Genomic DNA, 16,412 nt, shown 5'->3' with positions numbered 1-16,412 from the left:
GAGGCTGGATGGCCATCTGTCAATTGGGGTGCTTTGATTGAGAGTTCCTGCATGGCAGAAGGGGGTTGGACTGGATGGTCCTTGCAGTCTCTCCCAACTCTATGATTCTATGACCTACAGGGCCTTTCTCTCTCTCCTTTCTGTGGAATAAGCCCTGGTGTCACTTCAGTTGTTGTTGTTGTTTCTGGCTTAATGGAGAAGCTTTTCAGAGCTAGCCTTTACAACTAATGAGAGTGTCACACCGTTATTCTGGCATCATTTACTCCATATAACATGGCCTTAACAGAATGGCGTAGTGGCTTGAGACCTGGAGAGCAGGGTTCGAATTCCAACTCAACCATCGGATACCATTGGATGAGCTTGGGCAAGTCACACTCTCTCAGCCTCAGGGGAAGGCAGTGGCAAACCCCTGTGAATCACTCTCGCCAAGGAAAACCCCCATGATAGGTTCTTCTTAGGGTCATGATTTAAAATTGACTGGGTGGCATGCATGATTTTAACTTTAGTGCTCAACTGTCCTTGATCTTTTTAGTCTAAATTCCTTCGTATTTCTTGACTGCTGTCTCCATTGTGTTCAATGTTTAATCCAAGATACGACAAATCTTTAACTACTTCCATGCCCTCATTGAATTTACGGTGTGTAGATCCTCTGTGGTAATTATTTTAGTCCTCTTTATGTCCGGCAGCAAACCTGCCTTTGCACTCTGTTCTTTGACCTTCCTTAGTAATTGGTCCAACTCTGTGATGTTTTCTGGAGTAGTAGCTCGGTGCCATCATTTAAAAAGGCGCCAAGGTGCAGGATGTGGACATTCCTGCCTCTCCCGGGGCCCATTTGCACAACACACTTGTAGCATTATCATTCCACATTAACATTTAACATGTTCGGCCAAAAAGCTTCAGATCAGCAAACTACGAACTCCAGGAGGATTCTGTAGGATGCAGCCATGGCAGTTGAGGTGCTGTAATTGTGTATATAGTGTTGTAATTGTGTACATAGTGTGAAAAGGGTCCCTGGTTTGGAGCAAGGCGGAGACATTCTGGAATGGGAAGAGACAACTTTTGGTAGAGGGGAGAAGGAAAACCAAAACATTGGACGGCACTGGTTCTTTCATCTTCTCTAAGATCTGAGAGATTGTCTTATCAAAAGGCACTAGTGGTGGATTCTTTTCATCAATATAAGATGGTGACAGGTGGTTCAACAACAGTACATGTGAAAGGGATCTAGGAGTCCTAGTAGACCACAAGCTTAACATTAGTCAGCAGTGTGATCCAGCAGCTAAAAAGGCCATTGCGACCCTAGGCTGCATCAATAGGAGTATAATGTCTAGATATCAAGGGAAGTAATGGTGCCACTCTATTCTGCTTTGCTCAGGCCTCACCTGGAATACTGTCTCCAGTTCTGGGCACTACAATTCAAGAGGGATATTGAGAAGCTGGAGTGTGTCCAGAGAAGGGCAGGCAACATGGTGAAAGGTCTGGAAACCATGCCCTAGATTAAGACGTGGCATGATAGCCATGAAGGGATGTCATACTGAGGGTGGAGCGAGCTTGTTTTCTGCTTCTCCAGAGACTAGGACGTGGAGCAGTGGCTGCAAACAACAGGAAAAGAGATTCTACCTAAACATTAGGAAGACCTTCTTGATAGTAAGAGTTTTTCAACAGTGGAATAGGCTCCCTCGGAGTGTGGTGGGGTCTCCTTCTTTGGCTGGTTGGCCATCTGTTAGGGGCACTTTGATTTTGTATTCCTGCACAGCAGGGAGTTGGACTGGATGGCCCATGAGGTCTCTTCCAACTCTGTGATTCTGTGCAGGGTTGGACTGTGTGAGTCAACATAACAAGGGCTCCTCCCATCTTAAACTGGCCTGAATTTAATTGATAGTCCCAGTTCACTGGATTAGTTATTGACTGGCCACTCAATGCTTATATAATTTCCAATCGATTCAATAGGTCAGTTCCAGTTGGACTAGCAATAGGTTTCAGTCCTGCACATTTAAAAAAAATATTACCAATATTTTGAGCTCTAGGTGGATAACTTGCTTCTCCAGATGTTTTGAACTTCAACTCTGAGACATCCTAGCTAGCATGGCTAAGGGCCAAGAGGGCCCAGGTTTCTCCATCTCTGGGCTGTTGGACATAGCATTTGGAGATCCAGGTTCCAGTACTGACTGACCCACAAAACTCACCGTATGGACTTGACCATTTCTCCCTTAGCCAGACCTCTTGCAGGTGTGCTGTGAGGATAAGGAGAGTCATATATGTCATTGGATAATGTGGGTATAGATGTTACAAATAAATAATATTCAGCATTGTCTGGTATCAGCTGAGCTAACTGGAATGCTGTGAATCTTTTCCTTTCTCCTTCAGATCCATCTCCTATTTTTTATCTTGTACATGCTGCCAATTTTAGATATCTTTCCCCCATTAATTTTTGCTGATTAATTGATTTACCTTTCTATTCCACATTTCTTCCATAGAAGATGGGATGCACCATTCCACATTCTCTTTCCAACAACTTTCTGAATTAGAACGACTGGATGATAATGATTAGATCCAGGTCACCAACAGTGTTGAAGTGAAGATTTAAATTCAAGTCCTCCTAGTCCTAATCTAATTCTTGTAACTACCATACCAAGCTAGCTTTGCTGCTGATAATATATAACATATTTTATGTGTATTATATTAGTGTGCCTTAAGCTATCTGATGTGGAGGAACAGCAAGTTTTTTCCCTAGTGTGCCATGGACTGGCTCTCCATTTATGCCCATTAGCTACAATGGAATGAGGTTTTCTTCTTTTCTTTTCCTTTTTCTGGAAGTCATCCAGGGAATAGCAGCAGGTGGCTTGGGGACCATCACTAGTCCATGGACCACAACTCTGATTAGCATATGATGTGATATGGAACACAAATCAATGTTGGGCAACTCTGACCCTCTGGATGTCGGAGAACTATGACTCTCATGATTACTGGCTATTGGTTATGGAAACTAGGACTAATGGGATTAATAATATCATGCTTGGTGCATAATTATTTTTCAGTATTTTGTTGTATGGATTTGAGATATTCTGCAATATAAGTGTTGAACAGCAAAGAAAGAATCATTATGTTGTCACTAGGGTGCCTGTGTACTTAGATATATTGTTTGTGTGTATGCAAGGGAGTATATAGGTCAGAGCTGGGAAACCTATATCTGTCCAAACGTTGATGAACAGGTACTTCATCATCATTCACATTGGCTAGGCTATCTGGTGCTGATGGAAATCTGATGGAGTCTGACAACATCAGGAGGTCTGTAAATTCTCCAATCCTGCTACTGAGTTTATACCACTTTTCCATTTCTCTTGGTAGGTGGGCTTGGCATGTTTTATGTGTGGTGTTTTGCACTCAAAACATTTCTCACATTTAATAATAATAGTCTTTTTTTCAAGGAAGGGAGTCATGCAGCCCTCTAGAGCAGTGGTTCCCAACCTTTCTAATGCCGAGACCCTTTAATACAGTTCGTCATGTTGTGGCGACCCCCAACCATACAATTATTTTCATTGCTACGTGCAAATATGTGTTTTCTGATGGTCTTAGCGACCCCTGTGAAAGGGTCATTTGACCCCCAAAGGGGTCCCAACCCACAGGTTGGGAACCACTGCTCTAGAGGTTATCCTAGAATCTCTAGCCAGTAATGCTAAGTGTGAGGAGTAATGTGGACTGCAATCCAACAGCATCTTGTATGATTCCCTCCCCTGACTGACTTATATCCCATTCTGTTACTAAAGCATCCCCTCCCACCAGCCCTTTCCACTTTTGAAAACCAGCTTTGCATGATTTGCCAGCCCACCAACGGCACTTGCAGAGCTGCAGTGTGGAGGAAATTATTTTTACCTGTCCTGTTAGAATCCACTTTTCCACCTTTGAAAGGGTGTTATTGGATCTTATGCCAGATTATATAATGAATAAAAAGTACAGATACAACTAACAACCAGTTTCTAAGAACAGTAATAGAAATTGTGAAACAAACATCATATAGTGGCATGGGTAAAAGAGTTACACAATGAAATGAGCAGCAGTAGAACTTAATGTTTCATTTGGCTTTATGAACTTTGTCGATGTTAAGTATCTATGTATGATGTGTGGTGTTTTGTCACACAAATGTAATGACAACCTGAAGTGTTACATGAAGAATAGTTGTGGAATGAGGCGTCTTCTTGTTTGTTTGATGGCTTGCAACACCTCTGAGGCATGAATGGGTTGTGAAATTCTAGTATGTCTTTTTTGTGTTAACATTTGGCAGGGGTGAAATGACTGCAACCTGTATAAGCCTATTATAAAACAGGATTGTATGTGTGTGGATGTTAAAAACTCTGTAGCATGAAATCATACCTCTGTTTTATTCCTCTGGGCTTAGATTCATAAGTTTTGTTTTCATGGATATTCTGACATGGGAAGCAATCAAGGATAATATGCAAATGATTTGCACAGTTATATGTAGTAAGATACAAGCATTTTGCAAATGATTGTAGTGCACAAATCTGCTTTGTTCTCCAGTGCCACATAAGTTCTTGTTGCCTCATGTGTGTCCTATCCATCATCCATGCTGACATACAATCAACTGATAATATATGTACCTATAATAGTACCTTATAAATTGGCTTTTAAATGAAACACAAAAAAAATGACAAGAGAGTCTATTTCTGGTTGTTCCACATTTTAGGGAGTAACTGTTGCTCATTTCAGAATTGATGTTTAAAGGATATGTCGTCAACACACAACATCCAATATAATTTTATGGAATGCGTGTTCTAGAGTGAGTGCAGAAAGCTTGAATTTTAGCTCAGATTTGCCGAATGATTATATACAGACCTATTAAACAAAAGTTCTTAATCTGTAGTCTATCCACCCTCCTACCCCCCAAAAAAGATATATGAACTGGGAGCAATATAGAGGCAATACATTTTTTCCCTTTACTTTTTTTCTGGCACTTTAAAATCTGTGGTTAATTCATTTTTCTGGGGAGGAGTTGAAGGTTCAAACCAACAGCTGTATCTTGTGTGCGCATGCATGCAGGTGCACATTTGGATATATGGCTCAGGGATTATTACCGTATATACTCAACTATAAGTCTACCTCATCTATACGTTGAGACCAGGTTTGGGGGCCAAAACTATGGATTTTGATATGACCCATGGATAAAGCAAGGGTAAAACCCGGGGGCATGTAACAAAGTAGAGGGGGATTGGGTCAGTGCTTCCAGGACACATTACACTTGCCTTTCACCAGGAGATGGTTCCTTTTAAAAATAATATTAAAGTATAGTACAGTCAGCCCTCTGTTTTTGCGGACTTGAAATCTGCATCCCTCGCCTGTTTATGGGCAGCAAACGGAGGGGGACAAAATGGGACATGCTGCCATTCAAGCCAATGGGACTTGAATATCTGAGTTTCCATTTTTTCGGAGGGGCATCCTGAACAGATCCCTCACAAAAACGAACAGGTTTGTGAGTCATAGATAAGTTGACTCAAGCTATTGGGGACAATTTTTTGAGTAAACTTTCTAGACTTATACCTGAGTATATACAGTACTTTGAGACTATACAAGGTAACAGGGCTTTATCTACAGCATCTACTGACTCATAAACAGCTATACATGTTGAGTTGAATTTTGAGCCTGCTGGTAGATCTCTGCAGTCTTTGTATAATTTCCTGTGTGAACCACCCCTAAGTTTCAGGTTGTTTTAGTATGTAAAGTAGAGCAGTCCTGCGCATATTTGAGAATAAAATCTATTTGAACTCACTGAGCCTTGTTTCCATGTACATATTGGGTTACACTGAGATTGTGGTTGATATGTCTTTCATATTTGTCATCTACAAAAATGTAAGACACTCATTCTAAACTGAATGTAAATTCCAGCCACACAACTTTAAAATGGTGGGATATGCCAAAACTATTTTACACACCACTAGTTTAATTGGTTGTCTTAAATGTAATTTATAAGATTGTATCAGTTCTTGAAAATGTCAGCTCTGGCCACAGGGAACATATAATTCTCCTGTTTCAACAACTTCAGTGGCTACTATTTTCTTTCCAAGCATAATTGAAAGTACTGGTTATAGGCTATAAAGCCCTATATCATTGGGGTCTATACTGTCTGAAATACCACATCTCCTACATTAGCCTGTCCGAGTTTTAAGATCTTCAGGGGATGGCTTGCTTCTCTTAGTCCCATTACCATCACAAGCATCTTTGGTGAGGACACAGGAGATGGAATGTAAATTAAATAAATAAATAATATCGCATTGATCAGGACCACTTTAGTAATAAGATGGACAAGGTTAAGAGTGTGCTTGTTCATTTGGAAGTGAATCCTGTTGAAATTATTGTAACTTCATTCTCTTTTAAGATAATCTTCTAAAACTTATACAAGCTGTAAGAAATGCCTAGGAAAAACTGACCTGTTTTTTGTAGGAGGAATAACAGGCCTTAACTGCAAACATTTCTTCATAAACAATTTGTGTGTTCGATATGCTGCGTGATCATTTTTAGCTGATTAGTCTGTTGATTCTGATGAATCCTGCTTCCACACCTCTTATTTTGACTTCCAACAGTGGATATATTTACAAGTATATATAGGTGTTTGGATATCAGAAATGGAGGCTGGTGGGAAGAGCCTATGCATTTTAAAATTCTTTATTTGAGAAGGAAGATAACATATTTGAACATTTCAAAGACTAGACATGCATGCATGACATCTCAAGAGTGACAGGATGGTGTTAGTATTGTATAACAAGCTCCATGTCTGTTGTATTTTATTTTTTAGAAATGAGTTGCACAATTGAGAAGGCCCTAGCGGATGCAAAAGCGCTAGTGGAAAGACTGAGAGAACATGACAATGCAGCAGAAGCTTTGATTGAACAAACTACAGCTCTCAACAAACGAGTAGAAGCCATGAAGCAGGTTTGTATATCATCCCTCTAATAGCTTGAATCTTTAGAAGCCTGGAAAAAGCACCACAGCTGTAACAGCCTTTATGCTTGTTCAAGCTAGATGGCCTCCTACTCTAAGGCTGCACCTGTACTTCAGAAATAATCCTGTTTGACACCACTTGAAGTGCCATGGTTATGTAATTCTGGGAATTGTAGTTAGTTGTGGCACTAGAGCAGGGCTTATGCTGTTTATGGCATTGGGAATTCTGTTTATTTTTATTGTGACTAAATTCAGCTTTGCTGGTAATAATAAGCCCGACATCCTTGCCTTCTTCTACCATTAAGAAATATTTACTTAATTTCAGTACCAGGAAGAAATTCAAGAACTCAATGAAGTAGCAAGACATAGGCCCCGCTCTTCTTTGGTATTGGGCATCCAGCAGGAAAACAGGCAGATAAGGGAACTTCAGCAAGAAAATAAAGGTGAGTAGTGATTTAATTTAGAAAGCTTCATTCTGCACTGTTCATCTTCTTTAGGACTTAGAATTGTGCAGCCTTCCAGATGTTGCTGAAATACAATTCCCAGCAGCCTTAGTCACTATAATTAGTGGTGAGGTATTCTGGGAGTTACAGTCCGGTATCTAGAAAGCTGTACAGTTCTCACACCAGTCTTTGCAAATGCTTCACTTGCCCAATCAGGTACTTATGTAATAACAATCTTTCCTGTTTCTGATACTTATACATGTTGTTAAGCCAGAAAAGTGTCTGAAGCAATAGGTGGGTGTTAGGTACTTTGTATTTCACAGTATCGGAAATTGAAGTGAATCGTAAGACATCCAAAATGTTCTGGTTATTTTGTTCTAAAATAACTATAATAAAATAGGTGTCCCTTGTAGGTTAAACAGTTTGGGGATTGTAGGCAAGGTTATCACACAGAAGCTTTTCTCATCGTTACACAGGATTTCCTGCAACACTTTAAATGTGTTACATTTATTTTGACAGAGTTACGTACTTCATTAGAAGAACATCAGTCTGCCTTGGAGCTAATAATGAGCAAATACAGAGAGCAGATGTTCCGACTGCTCATGGCCAGCAAAAAGGACGATCCAGGTATAATAGTGAAGTTGAAAGAACAGCACTCTAAGGTAATATAACTTAAAAATATGTAAATCTGTTGTAGTATAATGTTTTGTATTGTATCATTGACAGTATTGAAGAATTTTACTTGTTGGTTTTATGTGTTTAAGTCTAGACTACATGTTACTCTGCCAAGCTTCCTTTTGAAGCCCCTGCTCCTTCATTATAAAGTGCAAGATTAAGAGAGAAAGGATGACTTACATAGAAGTAGTAATGCCTGGGAGCAATGACGATTAGGCTTTTAATCTTCCCAGTCCTGTCATTGGAAGCTGCTGATTTACCTTAGCCTGGGTTTCAGGGCTGCTTATGTTTTTATCAATTGAAAAAAATGTGTAGAGCTAAGCAAGGCTAGTTGCTGCAAATGAATTTCCTGAAAAATGTCAAAGACATAGAAATAGCTTTCCATAACTTCAGGTGAATTTCTCCAATGACTGCATTGAATTTTTTGAGTCCTTTTAAAGGCTGAAGGAGAATCCTACTCTGGTTGATTCAAAAATATTGGAGCAAGCTTTTGGTGAGCTATCTGTGCAGTGAAAGCATGATGCAAATTTTACATTTAGACACACATAATGCATTAAGGTAATGAATTTGCCTGAAACACAAAGGTATTTTAGCTGTATATACACTCAGAGTGCTAGATTTGTGTAGTGCTTTTTCCTTTCCTTCCCTTTTAAAGTCATGACTGTACTGGAGAACATGTTATGATCACTCTGTTATGCATTAAAATATATTGTCATCCTGTATTCCCAAAGAACTGGTTTGTTTTTCTTGGAGCTAATATCCCAAGAGGCTGTAATTAGCATGAGCAGTTGTTTACCGAATCCAATTGAGCAGACTTGTTTCTATAGTTTCTAAATCCACTTTGAACTATTTCTTTGTAGTTCCTTCTGAAATGGCAGGCCACATTTATTGTTAGGCACACCTGCTCTACAACTTCCCACAACTCTAATAATAATAAGCTGCAGCTGAAAATCACCCAAAATACAGCCAGTTAATACGTGAAGTAGACTTCTGCTTACTTCTAGGTTGCATTTTTGGCCCGAAATCACCTTGAAATTGGCAACATAGTCTGTTGAGGTGGAGGGAAAAATTGATCTTTGTGCCTGCTGTGAAGGATACCAAGAGAATATTGTACATAGGAAAAGCAACATGCTTATTCTGTCTCCCCCTACTCCCCCCCCCCCCCCCGGTCATGGTAAAGTCAGTTGTCAGTAATGTGTATTTTCCTAACAATATTTCCTTTAAATAGGCAGTCAAAAATAAATAACAAGAGTAATTTGAGAATTATTATAATACAGTGGGCCCTTGGTATGAACTGGAGTTTGGTTCCAGGACCTCACCCCACCCATGGATACCAAAATCCATGGATGTTAAAGTCCCATCATATACTATGGTCCTTGCTATAAAATGGCAAAAGGAAGGTTTTAGAATTATTTTTCTGGGAGAATATTTTCAAGCTTTTAACAATCCATGGATATAGAGTCCGTGGATATGGAGGACTGACTGTAAACAGAGGTCTTATGGTTTGGACAGTGCAAATATTTACTATTAAAATAAGCAGTACACATAACATTAACAAACTGCTTTGGGTAATACTGCTAATGCTTAGTAGGTAGCACTCAGTTATTTTGGAAAGATTAGTGAGATACTTTGGGTTATTTTTGTTTTGTTTATGTTTTTTGCTTAAATTATAGCTTTTGAATAATAACCAGATATGTGCTTAAAACTCAACTGTATTACTAGTTGTTGGTTTTTATTTATTCATTTGGTTTAGGAGTTACAAGTACATGTGGACCAAATCACAGAAATGGCAGCAGTAATGCGCAAGGCCATTGACATTGATGAACAGCAGGGTTGCAAAGAGCAGGAACGTATTTTTCAGCTTGAGGTAAGTATCAAACTCCATGGAAACGCAGAGTAAATACGGTATAAATAAACTGATAAAAGATTTAGTAAGTGAAAACCAGCATGCTATAGTAGTTTACGGCTCTGGAGGCCAAATCCCTACTCACCCGTGAAAACCCACTGGGTTCCTTTAGGCAAGTCACACTGTCTCACCCTTAGAGAAGGACTTTTATCTTCCTTTGAACTGAGATAGTGGAACTTGTCCAGGGTTATCCAGTGGGTTTCCATGGTCAAGTGGGGCTTCAAACCTTAGTCTACAAAGTTGTAGTCCAGTGTTCAAACCACCATTGCACTGGCTCAACAAATACACATGCACAAAGGAAAAGAAAGGAGTAATACAAATATAAAACCACTGTATGTCATGCAACTGTAAAACAAATTATTCAGATAGAATACAAAAATATACAATATAAAGCCAACTGACAAATACATGTAATTCAAAGGTACAAGATTATAAAACACTATTAAATTAAAATTCTAAAAGCTTCGGAAAACAAGAAAAACTTTAACTGAGGTTTAAAAACAAAGAGAAAAAGATCAGTCTCTAAATATTCAGGCAGGCAATTTCAGAAGTATAAAGCAGTGAGTGAAAAAGGACAGAGCAGAGCCAAGGAAGAGGAAACTCTTGATTCAATGAGAAGCTTGAGTTCCTGGGATTCTTAGGTTTAGACCATGGATCATTTTGAGGGCTATATGCACAATCTTCCAGATTTTGTTTGCACCATAGATTACTTTCAAGGAATTACGATACTGGCAGTTCCATTATTTTTATTTCCTTTCCTAATGATATCCCACATAGGATTCGTCTTATTTTTTATTTTTTAATTGCATTTATTGAAATTGCATATAAAAATAAATCATATCTTACAAATTTACAATCCACATTACGTAGACAACACAAACTTACAACATACATACATCAAAATTCTTAAAAATGAAGACTTCCAAACCTAAAGCTCTGAATATATTTTCCCATATTAATACTCCTCTTGTCAGAAATTCCAAATATATAATCCTGTATTTGTGTTAAGTGTTAATGTCATTATAATCTTCAACCGGATTGGAAAATCAGTCTACAAACTTCAATCATTTCTTTTACCCACTTACCTAAGTCCCAACACAATTAGATCTATTGTGCCGTATTACCAAAAGTTATAGAAATATATTGGCGACATAGATAAACCTATAACCCAAAGCTAATGTCAATGGCATAATATTTTAGTATAATATAAATCTCTTCACATTTAGTTTCAGTAGTTGGTAGAGTCCTAGTCCGACTGATCCGGTTGAGATAACTTTCGGATTCAAAAATTTTCCAAAGATTTTATAACTGGTATCCATTCTACCTTGAAATTCCCTATTAAATTTAATCAAATATGTTAAATTATCATTCTGTATCAGATCATATAGTTTCCAAATCCATGGAATTCTTCTGTTTCACCATCATCACATACTGCGTTGACTTTTTAATTGATCTCATCCATCCGAACTTAGTTCCCTTTCCTGATCAGTCATTTACACACTGTGACCCTTTCAACTTATATATGAAGATGAGGGCTGTTTTGTTTTGAAGGTTTTTTGCCCCATCATGAATCATTTTACTCATATTTACCTGGAACTCCATATGGCATTTCATTGCCCACTCCCATTTTGGAGTGATCCTTTTTGCTTTAAATAACCTAAATAATTTGGTGTCATTTACAAACATGGGCACTTCACTGCATGCACCTAATTCTAAATCAGTTTTGAACATTTAAAAAAACCTTATCTCTGTCTCATCTTGGGTAATGTTGACCTCTTTAAACTGTCCATTATTTAAATAAGCGAGAATCCAATTAGGGTTTAAGATAATAGCTTTTCCTTTAAAAACAATAACAGAAATAGTTATCAGTTTGGATCTAATGGGAAACTGTGGGTAGCTTTAAAAATGGAAGGAAGAGTTTCAGTCATGACTGTGTCTGCAGAATGGATGGTTACATGAGGCAGATGCTCATATGCAAATAGCAGTTACTGGTACTTCATTTTCTCTGAACCAGCTCAGTTCTGGCAATGAGGTTACTACAAAGGGGTTCCAGAGCTGAGGTCTGGCATTGAACTGAGATATGTTACAGCTGAAGCTGAATTCTGGGCTCAGTTTAGCCAGAGGTCATCACCACTGTTCCATTTCAACGGGCCAATTATTTTATGGCTTGTGTTTCTGTTCAGACATGTCTTTAGTTACAGCATGCAGCGAATAAAGAAAAATCAGCCACGTGGTTTATTAGGGACAGGTAAAAATAGAACTATAGAGAGAATTGATGAGAGGTGCTGTTCTTTAAATGAGATGAAAACCTGGGGGCTGCCCAGACAGACTAAATGGCCTGGGATCCCCCAGGCCTTGCATCATCTAGTTTAGTTTAGACAACACAGGCTGAAATCCCTGTGGTGGGATTGGGCCCAGTCCCACCAGTACAGATGCAGATCAGGAGGGTCCAGTCTGACCCTGGGGTAAAGAACCTTTACCCTGGGATAAAATAGCCCTGGTTTTGCACAAAGTTACTCCATAACAAAAATGGGCTCTTCTGGCAACATCACTCACACATGCTCCCTATTTGTCAGCATGTGAACCATCTGAGATATCCCCCCAGTCATCCTATCTGTTGCAGAAACGGGGTATTTGGCCTCAGGTTGGTGTGGGGATGGATGTGTGAATATTTGCTCATCCCCATGCCCAGCCATGGACTAACCAAGGTGAGCATGGGGGGCAGAATAGTACCAGCTTAGCCCATGCTGCCCTGTCCCATCTGCTCCTGGACACTTGCAGGAATGAGGAGCTTTCTCTCTTGCTATCAGATCATTTCAGGTAGGCTGCCATATACACTTGTCAGTCTTATCACAGAATATTTCATTGTAGGCAAATAATAGACAGTAAGGTTTGCTGGTGTCACAACTGTCTTGTGCATTCTTGTGTTTATGCCAGTGCAGTCAAGCTGATGGAGTTGAAAATAATTTTCACCATCACATATTCTTATTTAAAGGATATTCTGGAGTAAAACCTGAGGCATCCTTGTACAACAACTTTACTTTTGACTTCCAAAGTATATCCTTTCAGGAATCTGAAGTATAATGTACTTTCCCCATCTACTTACTTGCTCAAGTAAATTTTTTCTCATGCTTTGTCTTTCTACTGTAAAACCATTATTTTTTCTTTCCTGCAGCAGGAAAATAAAGGACTGAGAGAAATTCTGCAGATAACCAGAGAATCATTCCTGAATCTTAAAGAAGATGCATCAGAAAGTACATCTCTGTCTGCGTTAGTAACAAACAGCGACTTGAGTCTTCGAAAGAGCTGAAGATCCTATGGAGACTTTTACAGCCACTGCACATAAAGCATCAGGGTTCCCCTGTCAAGCTGCTGCGTCGACAAGTTAATCCATCCTAAATCAAATTAATTTGATACTTTTTATACCATGTACAGTACATTAAAACAACTCATTAAAATTTGTCCAGTGTTAGTGTACAATGTTAGTTAACTGCCATAGGTGTAAACCCTATTAAGGCATTCAGGATAAGGAGACTGACCATCTGAAAAGAGCTTCTGCTACATTGGAGACTCTAGGCAATCTCAGACCCTGAATATGAGTTTCTGATCACATTTTTAAAAAAAAAAGCTACACATGTAGAGAAATGGTCTTTTTCAGACTGTTTAGAGTAGAGGGAGTGAAGTTGAGCTGCTCCCATTCCTTTTTTGTCCCAGTCTGAATGCCTGAATAGGATTGTAATTTCAGTAGAAATGGCTAATAATGGACCTAAACAGACAGGCCAAAATTAAGCTGCTTCGGGTCACTTTGGAGGTATGCTGTTTAAATGACACAGGCATCTTAAGAGGCCAGAAGCTGTGGCAAAGCTGTGGTGGACTGGAGCTTGGCTTTGGTGTGGCTTCCTGCCTCTTAGGACACATGCATCATTTAAATAGCATACCTCCAAAGTAGCTGTATTTTGGCCTGTCCATTTGGGCCCAGTGTTACTGAAAGGTTTTTTTTTATATGCAGCCATTCAGAACATCAGATATATTAAGTGAACTTTCTAGATGTTCCATCTCTGTCATATAGGTACGTACAGATGTTTATAACAGAAGTTGCCATGATCCAGGTCATATTTACTGTATTGTTGACACAGAGTTTGAACGATGAGGGAAACTGGTTTTGCCGTTTTAGCAGTGGAGCTGCCTTACCTAGCAGTCATAGTCAACTGTAATCACTGTCCATCCTAAGCAGTTTACCTTTTAGATGCATTTTTAAAGGTACCAATGAACTTGTAGACAAGGGAGCCTCCTTTTTAAGTAATCTCTGGTGATTACAAATTGCCAACAATGGATACAAAAAGAATTTATCAAAAATTTTAAAACAGGGAGAAGCTGGGCGTGTAAGAACTATTAGGAAACAAACTTGCATTTACCGATCTACACTGATCATCCAAAAAATATGAAAGTTTTGCACCCCCATGAAAGAACAGATTTAATGATTAGCTTTAAAATGCAAAGCTTATTTTTTAACCTTTAAATCAATATAATAAACCACTCACCTACTTATAAATAAGCGAATAATTCAATGAAGTTAAAGTTCTGAATGCACTGTCTTGTAACATGGCTATCATATGCATTGCACAAAGAAACACGTAAGATTGCTGTTCTAAAATAACATGAAGCCATCTGGCTTTGAGCCTGGATGGAATTGTGTAGTTTCCTAATGTTACACAACGCGAGGTACACACAAACATGCTCAGACACAGAACTTTGTGCTCTCTGGAAGCCACTTCCTCCAGAATAAAAAGGGTGACTATGTATTCATGGGACACTTTGAATCCAGCACTGGATATAGAAGCTTCTTATGTCCTGAAGGGCCCATGTTTCATTATGTAATAATACTTTTTAAAAAGCACTTGAAGCCTCCAAAGACCTCAGGGTAGTCAAATGTTCCTTCTCCATTTTCATCCTGAGAAGCCTGAAAGATAGTAACTGGTTCCAGGTCACGATTGAGTTTCATGGTTCAATATGGACTTGAACCCGAGGGGGGATCACCCTAGTTCTAGTAATACACTGTAACCACTCTTCTATGCTGGTTGTCTTATACTGGCACTACTTAATTTACATATGGCACAAGGCACAAGGCACCTGCACCTGAACATAAATGCTAAACCATTTGAATAATTGGCATGGCATTCTGATCTTTAATAATGGTCCTGGCTAGTTTATGCCCCTGAAGCTCTGATAGTAAATATAACTTTAAAATAAAGTGTTCACAGTTTGAATATGTGGTCTATTTCCTAAACGCCATCTATTTAAGAATCTTATTTTGTTCTGATGTGTACAGTTAATTGTTCTGGCATAAAGAATATTGCTTATTATTGAACTATTTGTTTTGTGCTCCAATGGAAAGGAACTTGTACATAACTTGTGCTTAAGGATTTATGACCTGAGTTTCCAGGACAAACAGTAGATCAATGGGATGTCTGCCCCACAGTTTTGTATAATATTCTTCTTCCCTTTGGACAAAAGTGGGATTTCTCGAAGCTTCACCTTTTGTAAATTATAAAATATTTTTGTACATAGTTTAACAAAAACTTATTTTCTTTATATTTGGAGTGTAAAGTAGTTAACTATACCTCATGCATTTGATACAGCCCTGTCAATGCAGAGTCTTCTCCAAAAGTCTTATTTTGTAAATGTGAAATTTTGCAAGGTTCTTGAGTGAATGTAGTTGTTCATCAGTGTTCTTTGTGGAGAAAAGCCTGATCAATGTAGGTGTATAGTATTGTGACTATTGAATAGAAGTCTTTGGTTGTCTGGATATTACCTTTCTTGTCTAAAGCAGTCTAACTGATGTTGACTTTGAATAACTTTCCTTCTGTGTGGCATGATAATTTTCTATCACTCATTATTTTTGTAATGCAGATGCTTGAAATGACTTCATGGGTGAGAATGCATCCTGTACAGTAAACCTATTTTTACCAGTAAATTGTGCCATGCAAATGTTTGAACAATTCCAACTTGTCAAATGTGTGGAATCAGCTGCAGAGTGACTGTTCTGTTGTCTGCATAACCTTCACCTTAGAGGGAGGGAGAAGAACATGTTTTTCAACTGCAGCTCAACATTTCTCACCATTGGCTGTGCTGATGAAAACTGCAGTTCAACATTTGAAGGGCCACATTTCCCTGTCCTCAATCCTAAGCTCAAGAAAGTGAGACTGCAGTAGCCTTAGCACCTCTAGGCCAGGTGTTTTAGAATTAAGCACAGTCAACAAGATAATGATTTATTGGTGTTCACTCATAAATACAGTAATTAGAGAAGAGCTATCAAGAATGATCTAAAGATGAAAAGAAAGTTGATCACTATAAAAATTGAGGTTTTAGAGCATTGGACATGGGATGTATGTTCTGGCAAAGAAGTGGCATTCTGTATTGTAGCAGTTCTATCCTGAAAC

The 16,412-nt window shown here is 38.8% G+C and overlaps 1 protein-coding gene across 1 annotated transcript; it reads left to right on the top strand.

Moving 5' to 3' along the window:
• Positions 1–6,802: 6,802 nt before the first annotated feature.
• FGFR1OP2 (FGFR1 oncogene partner 2) lies at positions 6,803–15,946 on the top strand. The gene is made up of 5 exons (XM_042469506.1): positions 6,803–6,939; positions 7,274–7,391; positions 7,911–8,053; positions 9,820–9,933; positions 13,148–15,946. Exons 1-5 carry the CDS (start codon positions 6,805–6,807, stop codon positions 13,280–13,282), a joined length of 645 nt encoding a protein of 214 aa, XP_042325440.1. The 5' UTR covers positions 6,803–6,804; the 3' UTR covers positions 13,283–15,946.
• Positions 15,947–16,412: the final 466 nt, after the last annotated feature.

Source organism: Sceloporus undulatus, chromosome 5 (genome assembly GCF_019175285.1).
Source record: "Sceloporus undulatus isolate JIND9_A2432 ecotype Alabama chromosome 5, SceUnd_v1.1, whole genome shotgun sequence".
NCBI lineage: Eukaryota > Metazoa > Chordata > Lepidosauria > Squamata > Phrynosomatidae > Sceloporus > Sceloporus undulatus.
The sequence above is the reverse complement of the archived record's forward strand: the minus strand, read 5'-3'. Positions and strand labels throughout refer to the sequence as shown.